The sequence below is a fragment of the Dromiciops gliroides genome, chromosome 2 (assembly GCF_019393635.1).
Source record: "Dromiciops gliroides isolate mDroGli1 chromosome 2, mDroGli1.pri, whole genome shotgun sequence".
NCBI classification, from domain to species: Eukaryota; Metazoa; Chordata; class Mammalia; order Microbiotheria; family Microbiotheriidae; genus Dromiciops; species Dromiciops gliroides.
In genome coordinates this window covers 531934556-531949196 of record NC_057862.1, presented here as the reverse complement: position 1 = coordinate 531949196, position 14641 = coordinate 531934556, and the positions used below count along the sequence as shown (strand labels likewise).

The window sequence follows — 14641 nt, the reverse complement described above, 5'->3', positions numbered from 1 at the left end:
CAACTCCTCTGGAGATCATTCCTCACATACTTAGCACCTTGACAGCCACACTTAATTTCCTTTTCCAACTGTCCTTACTTGTAAGTCCTTCTCTTACCTAATCTTTTACCAATGAAATTGGCAAAAGTGGGGGAAAAAAGTTTATTATTGCTTTTCCTAAAATGTGGTACCAGAAATGGAAATGAAAAGGGCAGATTCCATTCATATAAATGTGTATCCTGTTTCAAAAGAAGAAAATCTTTGGGAGATACTACAGTCCTTTTCTACTTCTTGCCACATTTTTACCCAAATCTGTATTGTACAAAACTTGAGGGCAGACTGTAACTGTGTACCAAGAAAGAAAAATTTAGAGAACAATGATAAAAAAGAATAAAACATATTTTTATTTGACTAAAAAAAGTTAAAAATCCTTCTATACTATGTTTTCATTTCCAGGTTAATTCCTGGCATCCTTTTTTATTATACTTGCCCAACAGAGATTGGTCAAAAAGCGATAGTTTTTCTAGCCAAAAACAACTATTAAATCATTTACTAAGGCATGAGGAAGTATGTGTGCCAGTGAAGGGAAAAAATATATCAAGGAAATTCTAGATCTTTTGAAAAACAATATTTTTAAATGTATCTTTTCAAAAATATTTATTCCACCTTTGAAGTGAATATTGGGGGCAACCTTTCTTTGAACCAGAATGGCAAATTAATAAAGGTGATCAGAAAGAATAAGTTTACATTTGACCTCCAAAATCACTATTCATAACTCTCTTGTAAAATCCAAACATATAAAAAAGCAAAATTTACACCATTTTGTATTACTTACCCCTCGTCCACTGCATTTTTTCTCTATATCACAGTCATAGTTCAAAACAGAGGCACTTACACATTGGAAGTTTCTACAGATCTTTAAAAAAAAAAAGAGTGTTCTTAATTCAAAGAAGCATTCAATTGTTTAAAGCATCCAAGATTCCACTTAATAAATGAATTTTTTTTGTATTACCTTTCCATCATCACATTTTGTGCCTTCGTTCACCATACCAGGATCAGGCACATCTGATCCTAACTGGAAATCCACACCTGAACATGTAGTGCCCCTAATTGAAGTATGAATGACTGCAGGGACAATCCCAAATACAGGCAGCATACCTAGCACGTTTTCACACTGAAGCTTTCCACACAAAGCATTCCTACAAAAGGAACAGTTATATATATATATATGTGTGATATTCAGTTAGCAAGTCTGTTTAGATATACATACCAGTGATGGAAGTGGTAGCTCCTTTTGTATTCCCAGTGCATAGTGCTCAGCACACAGTAGGTACTTAACAAATGTTAACTGAAAGACTGATGTAGAAGTGATGTTTGAACTGAAATGAGGGACAACTACTACAAATACAAAATCAGGAGATAAAATGTATGAGTTACAGTAAGAAGGTCAAGTTAGCCTTCTTACTGGAAGAGTAATATGTAATAAAACTGGAAAGATGTTTGGGGCCTGTTTGTGAAGGGCATTACATGATCCTAGAGATAAGAGGAAACAGCTAGATATTATTAATTAGGGAATGACATGATCAGACCTTTCCTTTATAAAAATCACTCTGGCAGATATGGGGGAAATGAACTGAAGTGAAGAGACCTCAAGCTAGGAGACCAAATAGGAAGATATTACAATAGTCCAAGAAAGAGATGGTAAGAGCCTTAAGTAGACTGGCAGTTGTTTGAGTACAGAGAAGTTGCTGTTGTGGTTGAGTTGTGTCTAACTCTTCATGACGCCTTCTGGAGTTTTCTTGGCAAAGATACTAGAGTGGTTTGCCATTTCCTCCTCCAGCTTATTGGAAAGATGAGAAACTGAGGCAAACAGGGTTAAGTGACTTGCCCAGGGTCAAAAAGCTAGAAAGTCACAGATGACAGATTGGAACTTAGAAAGACGAATCGTTCTGACTCCAGACCTGGTAGTCTATTCACTGTGCCAACTACTGGAAAGAAGATGACAAATGAAAAATATTCTGTAGAGGTAGAAACAGCAAAATCAGGCAAATGACTAGATGAGGAAAATGAAGAATCTGGGTGACTGAAGATGGGGATATTCTTGTTAGAAATTGGGAATTTTAGAAGAGCAGTGGGCTTCGGAAGAAGGATCAATGATTTCTGTTTTTAAATGTTGGGTTTCAATAACCTATTGAGGGCAGCTTGGTGGCACAGTGGATAGAGCACCGGCCCTGGAGTTCAAATATGGCCTCAGACACTTAACACTTACTAGCTGTGTGACCCTGGGCAAGTCACTTAACCCCAATTGCCTCACTAAAACAAAAACAAAAACAAAAAAAATCAATAACCTATTGAGATCTCTCCATTCTAAAATAGCAATAAGCTGGACTTTTTACTTCTTCCTTTACTAGCTGGTCCTTCAAGGGAGAAACAAAGCTCATTCTCATTTCTCTTTTCCACATAGTTGAGGCTCCTGGATAGCAGAGGAAGGGAAGATTTTTCTCCCTCTGTATCAGATATGAATAGTTTAACCAAGAAGATTAATACAAATACACATAGAGACACACACACATATATATACACACATACTGCACTTCTATAAGCAATATTCTTTAAATGAACATTAGCTATATCTTATACACACATATCTACTAAAATGTCTAGCATATGACTGGTACAAGTCTGGAAACTTATCCAAGTCTCTTCTGTAAATATCAGGGCTAGACCTTCTAAGTTCCGAAGGAAGCCTTACTTTGGAGGTAGGAGATAAATGCTCCTAGAGTGGAAGGGAGATGACAACTTTACAGTGGTTGAGGACTGGAGGATTTGGCGCTTCAAAAGTCTACTTGTCCTGGGAGAGGGGGAACTGGAACCCCCTCAGGGCAACTGGCACCTGGAGGAGTGGGAGAATATAGACACAGGGAAGAGATTTCCAGGCAAATTAGGAAAAAAAAAAACTTCAACAAGAGAAGGTGGAGTAAGGAGCTCTATCATGGGGCACTGTCTAAGCATCATTCTAACAGTGAGGCAAAACACAAATGGGAAATTCATGGTCAGCCCTACAAGGCCATGGCAAGAAGCAGCTAGACAGGTAGAGGGAAAAACCTAGAGTGTATACCTTGAAAGTTTTGATAGTATGAAGAACACAGAGAAAAAGGAAAGACCAGATAATTACAGGGGTCATGAATCAAAGAATGAGTGTCTAGAGTAAACAGAGAGAGAAAGATAAATAAGGAAGAGAGTTGAGAGAAATTCTTTTAGGAAAAAGGACTAGCTGAAAGGAAGAATCTACTTGATTGAGAAGAAAAAAGATAGGGAAGAAATATATAAATAGATAAAAGCACAGACAAAAGGAACTAATAAACAAAACCCTAAAAGGAAAGGGTTAAACAAATGAGAAGCGTTATCAGGGGGGAGAAGAGAACCAGTGGGAACAGGTCCACCTTAGAAAAAGATTAAAGTCACTGAAGGAACATAATACTGTGTTTATAGCAAAAAAGGAAAAAAATTCCTAACTTAGGGGGAAAAAAACAATTTTGGAGAAAGAGGAAAACATAAACCTGACTCTCATAACTTTAAATGTGAATGGCTTAAACAATCTAATAAAACAAAAAAGAATGAAAGATTGGATGAGAAAACAAAACCCTACAATCTAATGCTCACAAAAAATTTTTTTAAAAATAAAGACATACACAAAATAAAACTATGGGGATAGAAAAAAAAACAATTGCAGAAGTTGCCAACATGCTATCAGATAAAGCAAAGATAAACATTCAAAAATAAAGCAGAATAAACAAGGAAGCTATATTATGCTGAAAGGAACCACAAACAACATACTAATATTGGTAATGCTTAAAACACTCTAAACCCTTTTGTATTCAAATGCACAAAGGAAATATCCGAGCTTCAAGAAGACATAGACTGTAATACAATTGTGAAACAAGACTTCAATATCCCTCTATCAGTTCTGGATAAGTCTAACAAAGATAAAGAAAATATGGAACTGAAAAATTTTTTACAGAAACTAGTTAAAAGACTTTATGGCTGGATAAAGCACCGGCCCTGGATTCAGGAAGACCTGAGTTCAAATCTGGCCTATGACACTTGACACTTACTAGCTGTGTGACCCTGGGCAAGTCATTTAAGCCTCATTGCCCCACAAAACAAAACAAAACAAAAAAGACTTTATGGCATCTTAAAAAATGGAAAGGCAAAAAATGGCATATTTTAGCACCACATAGAATTTTTATCAAAACTCTCCCTGTAAAAAGGCACAGAGATACTACAAATGAATGTAAGAAGGCAGAAATAGTTCATACATCTTGTACAGACCATGATACAATAAGAAAAAAAATTGGTCCAGGAACCATAAAGATACAGATGCAAGTGGAAATGTAATGATAAATTTGAAAATACTGAGTGAGTCCAAGAACAAATCATTGAAAAAATAACTATGTAAAAGAAAATGATAGTGAAACAACACACGGAAATTTCTGGCATGCAGCTAAAGCAGTCCTCAGAGGTCAAATCATATCCTTACAATCATACATTTACATTGAAAATGAAAGGATTAATAAACTGAATATGCATTAAAAAATTAAAATGCCATTAAATAAAGAACCCTAAAATATGCACAAAAGAAGAGCGTAAAAACTAGAGGAAAGAGAAACTGGAAACAAACAAAAACCCCATAAAAATGATAAATAAAATTAAAAACTGGTTCTTTGAAACTAGTAAACTCTTAATCTGAGTAAAAAGAAAACAGAAAATCATATTAACACAGCAAACGAGCAAGGTGAAATCGCAGATAAGCCAGAAGAAACAAAAAAGACACCAAAAAATGCAATTTGTCTAGTGGCTACAGTAAAGAGTAAGAGTTCTGAAACTAAAGGAAGTCATAGAGCACTAGCACCATCTAATGGTAAACTGAATATTCCAAGTGGAGTATTACACTTAATGTATTACTTTAGGTAATCCATGGAAGTAATGATATACAAAAAACAGGCTCAGAATTGATTGAGGGAGGGGGGTCGTCTCACCTTCGACATTTATTGTGTAAGTCACTTAACCTCTTACTGTCCCAGGAACCTTAGACAATGATGAGTTGCAGAGAAAAAGTTTGATGATGCAATGGTAGAAGGAGGACTTCACCATTAACTCCTTCCCTGATAAAATCATAGATCATGACTGAAATTCTGTGGAAATACTCTAGAAAGCCATGATTTTTTCAGTGTCCTTGATTTGTTTTGTTGACATATGTTGGATTGGCAAAATCAGGAGGCAGAAACTCTCTCAAGTTAATGAGAAGTTTATTGTCACAGGCAGTAGCCTGAATATATGCACATAAGTGATCTACAAGAGATCACAAAATTCCCCTAAGTCACTCTAATTTTCATACCCTTGATCAAATAAATCTGGCTTCTTCTCTTTACCAAACGCTGTTCCCCAGTTGACATAATATTGATGCAAGTTCTTTTCCTACTCCTAAAAACATTTTGTTTTCAAGACTATCCCAATGTCTCCTATACAATCCTACAGTTTATCAGCAACTCTATTGTCTCCTTTCTCTGTTTTGTAACCTTGTGGATCAGTATGAATTATTTCCACATTGTGTTGCAGTCATACAAAGTTTTGGGCTTAAATTCCCCCCACCCCCACCCCTGAAACTATTTACAGTCTACAGTCTCACAATTTTTTTTTTTTAAACAATTGGGGGTGGGGGAGGTACAGCTAGGTGGCACAGTGGATAAAGCGCCGGCCCTGGATTCAGGAAGACCTGAGTTCAAATCCGGCTTCAGACACTTGACACTTACTAGCTGTGTGACCCTAGGCAAGTCACTTAACCCTCATTGCCCCGCAAAACAAACAAACAAAAAAACAAATCCCAGAGTGGAATCAGTCTGAGCAGAAATGTTATGCAGTTTATGGTTAATAGGTCCATAATGCACACAGGACTAATAAAACAAGCAAAATAACCACACAGTAAAATGTAGAAATCCACTATAGCTGTAGCTTTAGGAGTGTCAAGTCCTTTGGCAGGGCCCATGACCTATTCTTACAGGTGTCTAGCAAATGACTTCTGTGCTTCTCTCAAACATGCATGAATGTCCTCTTCAGTCATTCCCCAGATGATTGATACCAAGAGGGAACCACTACTCTTTTGTGCCTACACAAGGGCCTTGGGAGATATGACTTTATGGCCAGACAGATGTCATAATTCATGTCTCAACAAGCATGGTCCACATTTCCAGGAGGGCTTACACAGTAAACAGAGCACCACCAGGTTTCATAAAGGGCAAGCAATGAACATTGGAGCGTTGGCTAAAAACTAAATGGTGTCTTATGTGTTCTGTTACCAAGGCAGGTTTGTGATTATCTCCAGGTTAGCTCATTTGTGAAGATTCTCTAGGTAATGTTCCTAAAGCCTGCTAGTGATAACAGTTAATAATTTAGTAAAAAATGACAAAATCTAATCAGATTAGCCTTCCAGTTCATGTGGTAGAACACCAGTTCAGATCTTGTGGTGTTCATCTTACAAACACAGAGCTATAGGAAGTAGATACCAAATGAGGTACCTTATACTTGTGTTTCATTAGGGAAATAATGAAGCATTGCAACGAGATTCTCTACATAAAAAAGTTAAAGTTTTATCCATCATGGTTAGAGAAATTTGCTATGACAAGAAGGAGAGGCATAGTTAAAACATCAAGACTGTTCCTAAGGTCACAGAGTGACAACAAAGGTTAACAGGATAAAATATCTTCAGTTCTATTTGATTTCAGGTAAGCATTATAGTTAACTTTTCAGACTAGCCAATCCTGCAACAAAGTGCTTCATTATTCACAGGACAGCATAGCCAGGTTCAGAATTAACCAGGTGGGAAATATTTCTGCTCAAAGATGGAAATAAGACAAAGGGGAAATGAAGTCAAGAGGATCCTAACATTGCCTTGTAGGGTTGTCTTCTCAACGTTCCCAGGCACAGACATCCACCTGCAGCAGTTCTTGGATCACCCTCCCTTTAAGGGATTTCCCTTGAATGGTGGATTGATTATTGACTTAATGATAATTTTGACAACTCTACATGAATTCAAAACTCAGAACAAATTAAATTACAGTCACAAGAGACTTCTTATCTCAAATAGACAATTTCACTGCTCATAACTTAGGGCTAGGTACAGTTATTATTTCTCTTATGATGTTGTAATAACAGTCAACAATAAAAAGTTTACCAGAACTTTGCAAAAAAATTTTTTTTTGTTTCTGTGTCCTTTTTTTTTAAGTTTAAATTTATCCTGGTTTAAAAAATCAATATGCAATTAAGAAAATAAATATATTCTGGAATTCCATATAAACAATGAATATAAGATAGTTTACCCAAAACCCAGAAAAACACTGGCTAATTAATGTAAGCTTGCAGATTAGCAGACATCCATCTCTTAAGGAATTGTATATAAAATAAATCATTAGGACTAGAGTTTCTTGAGGCTAAATTGGCTCAAGATATAACTTCAATATATACTATTCTGGGTATAATTTCATAATTATATCACAAATCATAAAATCAATTCTATACTATATAAGCAAACTTGCAAGTCCTCCCCACTTCACTTTGGTAGTGAATGTTTGTGATAGAAGAGGAGATCTAAATTCCCAGTAAGCCAGCTCATTATTTTGGAATTTCACAACATTTAGCAAGTTCTTTCACTAGGCCAATGAAATTTTATGACCTTGCCCAAGTAGAAGGTCCCAAGGAACGTGGAAAGATTACAGATAGGGAGATTTTACAGGGTCTTTTTTTTTCCTTTTTTACTTTTCCCACATAGTAAATAATTATGATTCTTCCTTTTAAAGCAAAATATACCCAATTAAATACTTAACAGGTTTTAACATTATGTCAATAGCCTCTTATAATTAATAATTTCACAGCATCTATTTCAAAAGGAATTACATTTTCTAATGATACAATTGAGGGGCAGCTAGGTGGCACAGTAGGTAGAGTGCTGGTCCTGGACTCAGGAGGACTCATCTTCCTGAGTTCAAATGAGGCCTTAGACACTTACTAGCTGTATAACCCTGTGAAAGTCACTTAAATCTGTTTGCCTCGGCTCTTCATCCGTCAAATGAGCTGGGGAAGGAAATGGTAAACTACTCTAGTATCTCTGCCAAGAAAACCCTAAATGGGGTCATAGAGAGTTGCACATGATTGAAATGACTAAACAGCAATAACGAAAATGATACAATTACATCATCCTTTGTACAGCATTTCTTATCCAATGTTTTCCCAAAATTCACAGTAAATTTAGAAACACAGTAACATATACATTATTATAGATTTAAAACATGAAAAAACTTATTGCCAGTCAAATGACATTAATTCAACTGAATGCATCTCTGAATTATCTCATAGAAAATCATTTCATTAATCTTGTCAATTTTGATATTTATACTGATTGCATTTAAGACCATATAGAGTAATTTTGATCCAATTCTGTTTTTAACAAAATTTATATTTTGCTGTTTCTAAAATAATTATTTAAACAACAAATATCATATCTATTTTCCATTAAGGCCTGATTTACTTATATAGGGTCAAAGATCACAATTATCCTAGTAGCAGAAGGCTGCTCACTTAAAATGAAATTGGAATAAATGCAACCACATCTGGATCTATATATATAAATAGTATCATACAAAACCTCAATTTTCCCATGGGCTATTTACTGACAGACCTTCAAATTACCGGTTCCCTGCTTTAACTTGGTCTACTGCCAAAGATTAACTTTTTTTTTCTATATTCAGCGAAATCACCTCCCTCCTTCACACTAAAGCAATAAAGCTACCACCCTCCAGGAAAAGAGAGACAAAAAAGCCCAAGTGCTATTTATTTTTCTTTTTTTTTTTTGAGTGAGGCAATTGGGGTTAAGTGACTTGCCCAGGGTCACACAGCTAGTAAGTGTTAAGTGTCTGAGGTCCGATTTGAACTCAGGTACTCCTGACTCCAAGGCCGGTGCTCTATCCACTGCACCATCTAGCTGCCCCCCAAGTGCTATTTCCATGTAACTTGTACCAAGTTTTATTCTTATTTTTCCTTTTAAAAAACTCTACAGAGCAGTATCCCAAAACTCACTAAGATATTTCAGCATTTATAAAAAATAAAACCACAATTTGGAAATTCACAGTACAGAAACTATATTTTAGTCACAAGCTTAGTCTCTAATAAGTTTATGATGCCTTAAATTTCTACAGACTGAGGAAAAGATTATCTTCCCTGTTATCTGTCATCTCAACTTAGCCAGGGTTAGAATGCAAAGAGAAAGTATCTTTCTGAAGGCTTTGAAAGTTCTGTAGAGGGGCAGCTAGGTGGTGCAGTGGATAAAACAATGGCCCTAGATTCAGGAGGACCTGGGTTCAAATCCTGCCTCGGACACTTGACACTCACTAGCTGTGTGACCCTGGGCGAGTCACTTAACCCTCATTGCCCCACAAAAAAAAAAGAAAAAGAAAAAGAAAAGAAAAAAAGAAAAGAAAAGTTCTGAACTCTGGAGTGTGGAGCCAAGATAATGGAGGAAAGGCAAGTGACTTACCTGAGCTCTCCCCAAGACCCCTCCAAATAACTTCAAATAATGCCATAAAACAATTCCTGGAGCAACAGAACCCACAAAAAGACAAGGTGAAATAATTTTCCAGCCAAAGACAACTTAGAAGACTGGCAGGAAAGGTCTGTCACAGTGGGGTCAGAGTGGAACGCAGTCCAGTGCAGGTCCCAGCAAACCAGGAACAGGCCTGGGGAGCCACTGAATCAGGAGCAGGAGCAACTGCTTCTGAACTCAGCTCACAGAGGGTAAGGGGGTGGAACAATTGACCAGAAGGAGATTACAGGAGTCTTTTTGCCAGCACTGAGGCAGAAAAGTTCTCATTCTCTAAACCCTTTTTCCTTTGGCTAATCAGGCCACAGGGAAAAATCAGTTTGGATTTACCAAGATGCAAAACACAATATGAACAAACTCAATGTAACTCAAATAAAACACTTCAAGTTACCAACTTTTTTTTTTTTTGCTCCTTTTTGTCCCGTAGCTATCTCCTCTTTTACAGGAGTCCTTCAAAGTACCTTTGATTGTCCTGCTTCCATGACCCCACATGACAACCAGCCCGGGTGCCTTTTTTTTTTTTTTTTTTTGGTGAGGCAATAGGGGTTAAGTGACTTGCCTAGGGTCACAAAGCTACTAAATATTAAGTGTCTGAGGCAGGATTTGAGCTCAGGTCCTCCTGACTCCAGGGCCGGTACTCTATCCACTGTGCCACCTAGTTGCCCTCCAGGTGCCTTTTTAAACAGAAATTAGTTCATTTAGATTCCCATTACAGGGTAGGTGGAGTGGGAGTAACTGTGGGAGGCTTTTTAGATAAAAATTGCTGGACCAAATTGTTGTCCAGTCATTTCAGTCATGTCCAGTTCTTTGTGACCCCATTTGTGGTGTTCTTGGGAAAGATATACTGGAGTGGTTTGCCATTTTACAGATGAGGAAACTGAGGCAAATAAGGTAAGTGACTTGCCCAGGGTCACACAGCTATAAGTGTCTAAGGCCAGATTTGAACCCAAGATGTGTCATCCTAAGTCCAGGCCTGGCATACTATCCACTGAACTGCCTAACTGCCCTCAACCTTCTTTAGTAACAGCTACTTTTCTACACAATGATTCCAGTCCATTGGAAATTCATTGCAGGAATCTCCTCCTTGTTGCTATGATTGTTGGGTATCAAAAATTAGAGGGCAGAAACTATCTCAAGTTAATGAGTTTATTGATTGTAACATGCAATAGCCTAAATACATTCCTGTAGTTGGCCTGCAAGAGACCACAAACTTCCCCTAAATTGTCTCAACTTTTATACCCGTGATGAAACAACTCTGGCTTCTTCTCTTTACCAAACATCGTTTTCCAGTGACATAATACTGACGCAAGTCCTCTTCCTTATCCCGAAGGAGTTCTGTTTTCAAGAACATTCAGATGTTGCCTATTGTACAATCCAGCATTTTATCAGTAACCCTACCGCCTCTTTTATGTTGTACAATCTTGTGGGTAGGCATTAATTGTTTTACCTTATTTAAATATTCTGTTATATTCATACAAAATCTAACCCTTCACATATTTCTTGGGTTACTACTGAATGCTGCCAGATTTAGCTTCTGATTCTCTAATCAGTTCCCAGGGTGACTTTGGAAAGAGAACCAAGTCACAGAAGTCAGGTTGGAACCTGGGCTTCTAGGGCAAAATCTCTATGAATCCTACCCATAACATATACCCAGGGGCTTTTTGGTCTTCTCTAAGAAACTTGTGGGTCTACAGAACTCTAGCTTTGCATGTGAGAATCTCAAAACAATCTAAAAATAGAAAAAAAATACTTTACAGAGAAGAGTCAGCACAAACATAGGAAGAAGAATTTATCTAAGTTCCTAAATAGAGCTACTACTACCAATTATTAATGGGGAGTTAGGATATGTCACCAACTTCTGAGGGCATAGTCAAGCAAAATTACCAACCAGTTTTCCTACAAAACACATTCCACAGAACAGAGGTCAGAGTTCATTAGACAAATATGTTCTCACCTACTGTAGCATTTCTCAAATTTTTGTGGCCTTGTTCCTTTCTTGCTGAATTTAAGATGCTATTTCATAAACTAGAGACAGCACCCCAGAACATCTTTCAGAGAGAGAGCAAGCCAGCATAATTTGGCTGTCCCTTATTACATCCTCTCTATCAGACAAACTTTCTGGCCTTCAGTTTCATAAACTACAAAAGGAGTAGGTGGCTACTGATAAATCTTCCAACTCCACACACGTGCACTATGCATCTACTACTGTCTCTGAAGTTGTTCTTATACCACACAAGTGTGAAAGAAGTGGATGGCCAAAGTAACCATGGCCACCCCGGCCTACAAATGCAATGGAATAATATTGTGCCATAAGGAAGGATGAAAGACAATTTCAGAGGAAAATGAGAAGACCTGTATGTGTATAAACTGAAGTGAGAAGAACCAGGAGGACAACTTATCTTACAACATGACCAAGAAAAATAATGTTGAAAGGCATCAGCACTTAATCAATCTGCCTATCAACCAAAGATGATTTTGGACGCCCTAAGATGAAGCTCATTAGACAGAGGTGCTGGATTCAAAATACATAATGAGATGTATGTTTTGCAACATGACCAATGATGGAATTTGCTTTGTTTGACCAGGCATATTTGTTACAAGGATTTTCTTTTTATTTTATTCATTGGAGGGTAGGCAGAGAGAAAGAGGAGGAAGCAAAAATGCTCCTTAATAATTTTTAAAATTTGTAAAATTTGCCTGATGGCAGCTATCATGGTAGGCAAGTAAAAATGACCATGAAAGAAAGAGGCACAGATGTAATTGAGGCAGGACAAGTCTTCATTTTACACGTGAGAAAACTAAATCCTAGAAATGTTAAGTGAATTGCCTATGGTTGCATGAGCAGTAAAAATAAACCTGGGAGGGGCTCTGAACTGAGTTCCTCAGGTTCCAGGTAAGGAAGGGGTTCTTTCCACCATGACACATTGCCTCCTCTCTACTACAAAGACAGAATACAAGGCTTTCTTAATTAAATCTTTACTCATTTCATTCTCCAAAAGAGAAGTGATAAGAAATTTAGTTCTGAATATCATGTTTTTAAAAAGTCAGTTGAGATCAACAGTGTTATGTATCCTAAGAAGAAAAAGCCTTATGTGGGAAACAATCTCTGTCTTCAAATAGTTGTCATGTAGAAAGATTGGACTTATTCTGCTAAACCCTGAAGAAAAGAACCAGGAGCAATAAATGAATGAAATTGCAGGGCCATAGATTTAGATGTGGAAAATCTAACAATTCCAGTAATCCAAAAGTGGAATTTGCTGTCTTGGGACATTAGTGAGTGCCCCCTCACTGGAGGTCCTTTAGGTTGCGGCTGGATGACTACTTATTAAGATGTTGTTGAAGGGTATTCCTGTTCAGATATAGGCTGAGCTAGCTGGTCTACGAAGTCAAGTGCACCTGAGATTCTCTGATTCTCTATTCTCTGAGTGCTCTATTAACATGATGCTTATTGTTACTTCAATCAATTCAATTCAACAAAAATTATTATAGATTTATACTATGTGCAAGGAAGGCTATACCAATTACATTTTTAAATTCTTTTAGGACCAATAATATAATTTCTAAGTCCAGTTATGGAAATTTAAGCCAGAAAGAAGACAGAGGAGTGGAATTTTACAAGTGCGTTTTTAATAAGGTTCTTCTGGCATATGACCTTGAACTTTCAGTTCTTCCACACCCTATCACTTCTTCACCTCTACTTACCCAGCAGAACATTTTCTGTATCCATTTCCATGGTAACCACAGTTGCCAAATCTGTCACCTTTAGAGTTTACTTCAATAAAACAATCCTTTGGAGCAGCTTTTGCTTCTGAAATGCAAGAAATAAAGTGATTTTAACCAAGAAATCAGTTTTCCTTGGAATCTCTCTCATACTTCAGGTCCCCATTTCCTAATGGTATGCCTAACATCATACCTTGATATCAAAACTCAAACTCAACACCTAAACTGATTTCATTTTCCCAGAATAGAAGTCCCTCCAGGAAAATAAATATTCCTTGAAAAGAGGAATACTATGGCTTTTGTACCTACATTCTCAGTGCTTAGCAGAATACCTAACACATAATAGGAGCTTAATGAATGCTTATGGATTAAAAGAACAAAACAAAACAGAACACTACACCTGGGGATAGCACCACCACTCCTACTTCTTGAAATCCTTCTTGGGGCAGCTAGGTGGTGCAGTGGATACAGCACCGGCTCTGGAGTGAGGAGGACCTGAGTTTGAATTTGACCTCAGACACTTAATACTAGCTGTGTGACCCTGGGTAAGTCACTTAACCCCAAATGCCTCACAAAAACAAAAACAAAAAACACTTAAAAAAAAAAAAGAAATCCTTCTTTTCCTTCATAGCCTAAGTTTTTGCTCCTCCATGAAGGCTTTCCTTGTCCTCTCCAGTTTAAAGGGATCTTTTCCTCTTCAAAAATTTTTAAAGCATTTTGTCTCTTTTGTCCTTATCCCATTGTTGCTTATATCATAGTTGATTTGTGTATGTTTGTTGTTCCTTATCAGACTGTCAACTCCTCAAGTGTTGTTGTTGTTTGGTTGTTTTTAAGTCATAGCCAACTCTTCATGACCCCATTTGGAGTTTTCTTGGCAAAGATACTGGAATGATTTGCCATTTCTTTCTCAAGTTCATTTTACAAACAAGGAAACTGAGGTAAACAGGGTTAAATGACTTGTCCAGCATTACACAGCTAGTGAGTGTCTGAGGTCAGATTTGAACTCATTCCTGATTACAGGTCCAACACTCTATCCACTGTGTCACCTAGTTACCCAGATATGGGAATCACCTGCCTAGATGATTACTGAAGTCCTGAGAGCCAATGAGATTGCAAAGAGAGAAAAGTGTAGAGAAAGAAGACCCAAAGATTCCAGAGATCCCCAGGGCATATACAGTTAGACAGAAAAATACAGATGATGGTCCAGCAAAAAAGCCTTGGGACTGGTCATTCAGGTCAGAGAAGGAAAAAAGAGTGTCACAAAAACTCAAGAGAAAAGTATCCAGGAAGGAA

General features: G+C 37.2%; 1 protein-coding gene across 4 annotated transcripts in view; it reads right to left on the bottom strand.

Annotated features, from left to right (window-relative positions):
• The window catches only part of ADAM9 (ADAM metallopeptidase domain 9), a 98398-nt gene that overhangs the window by 18625 nt on the left and 65132 nt on the right, over window positions 1-14641 (bottom strand). For 3 of the 4 annotated variants that reach the window (XR_006354744.1, XM_043982595.1, XM_043982592.1), the window contains exons 15-17: window positions 13331-13436; window positions 992-1178; window positions 815-895 (exon numbers count right to left, since the gene is read on the bottom strand). Coding sequence is in view for 3 of the 4 variants with exons in the window: in XM_043982595.1 (XP_043838530.1) it covers window positions 815-895; window positions 992-1178; window positions 13331-13436 (374 nt within the window). In the remaining variant the exon portion in view is untranslated. The remainder of the gene's footprint in view (window positions 1-814; window positions 896-991; window positions 1179-13330; window positions 13437-14641) is intronic. The other variant, XM_043982594.1, reaches the window with a different exon arrangement.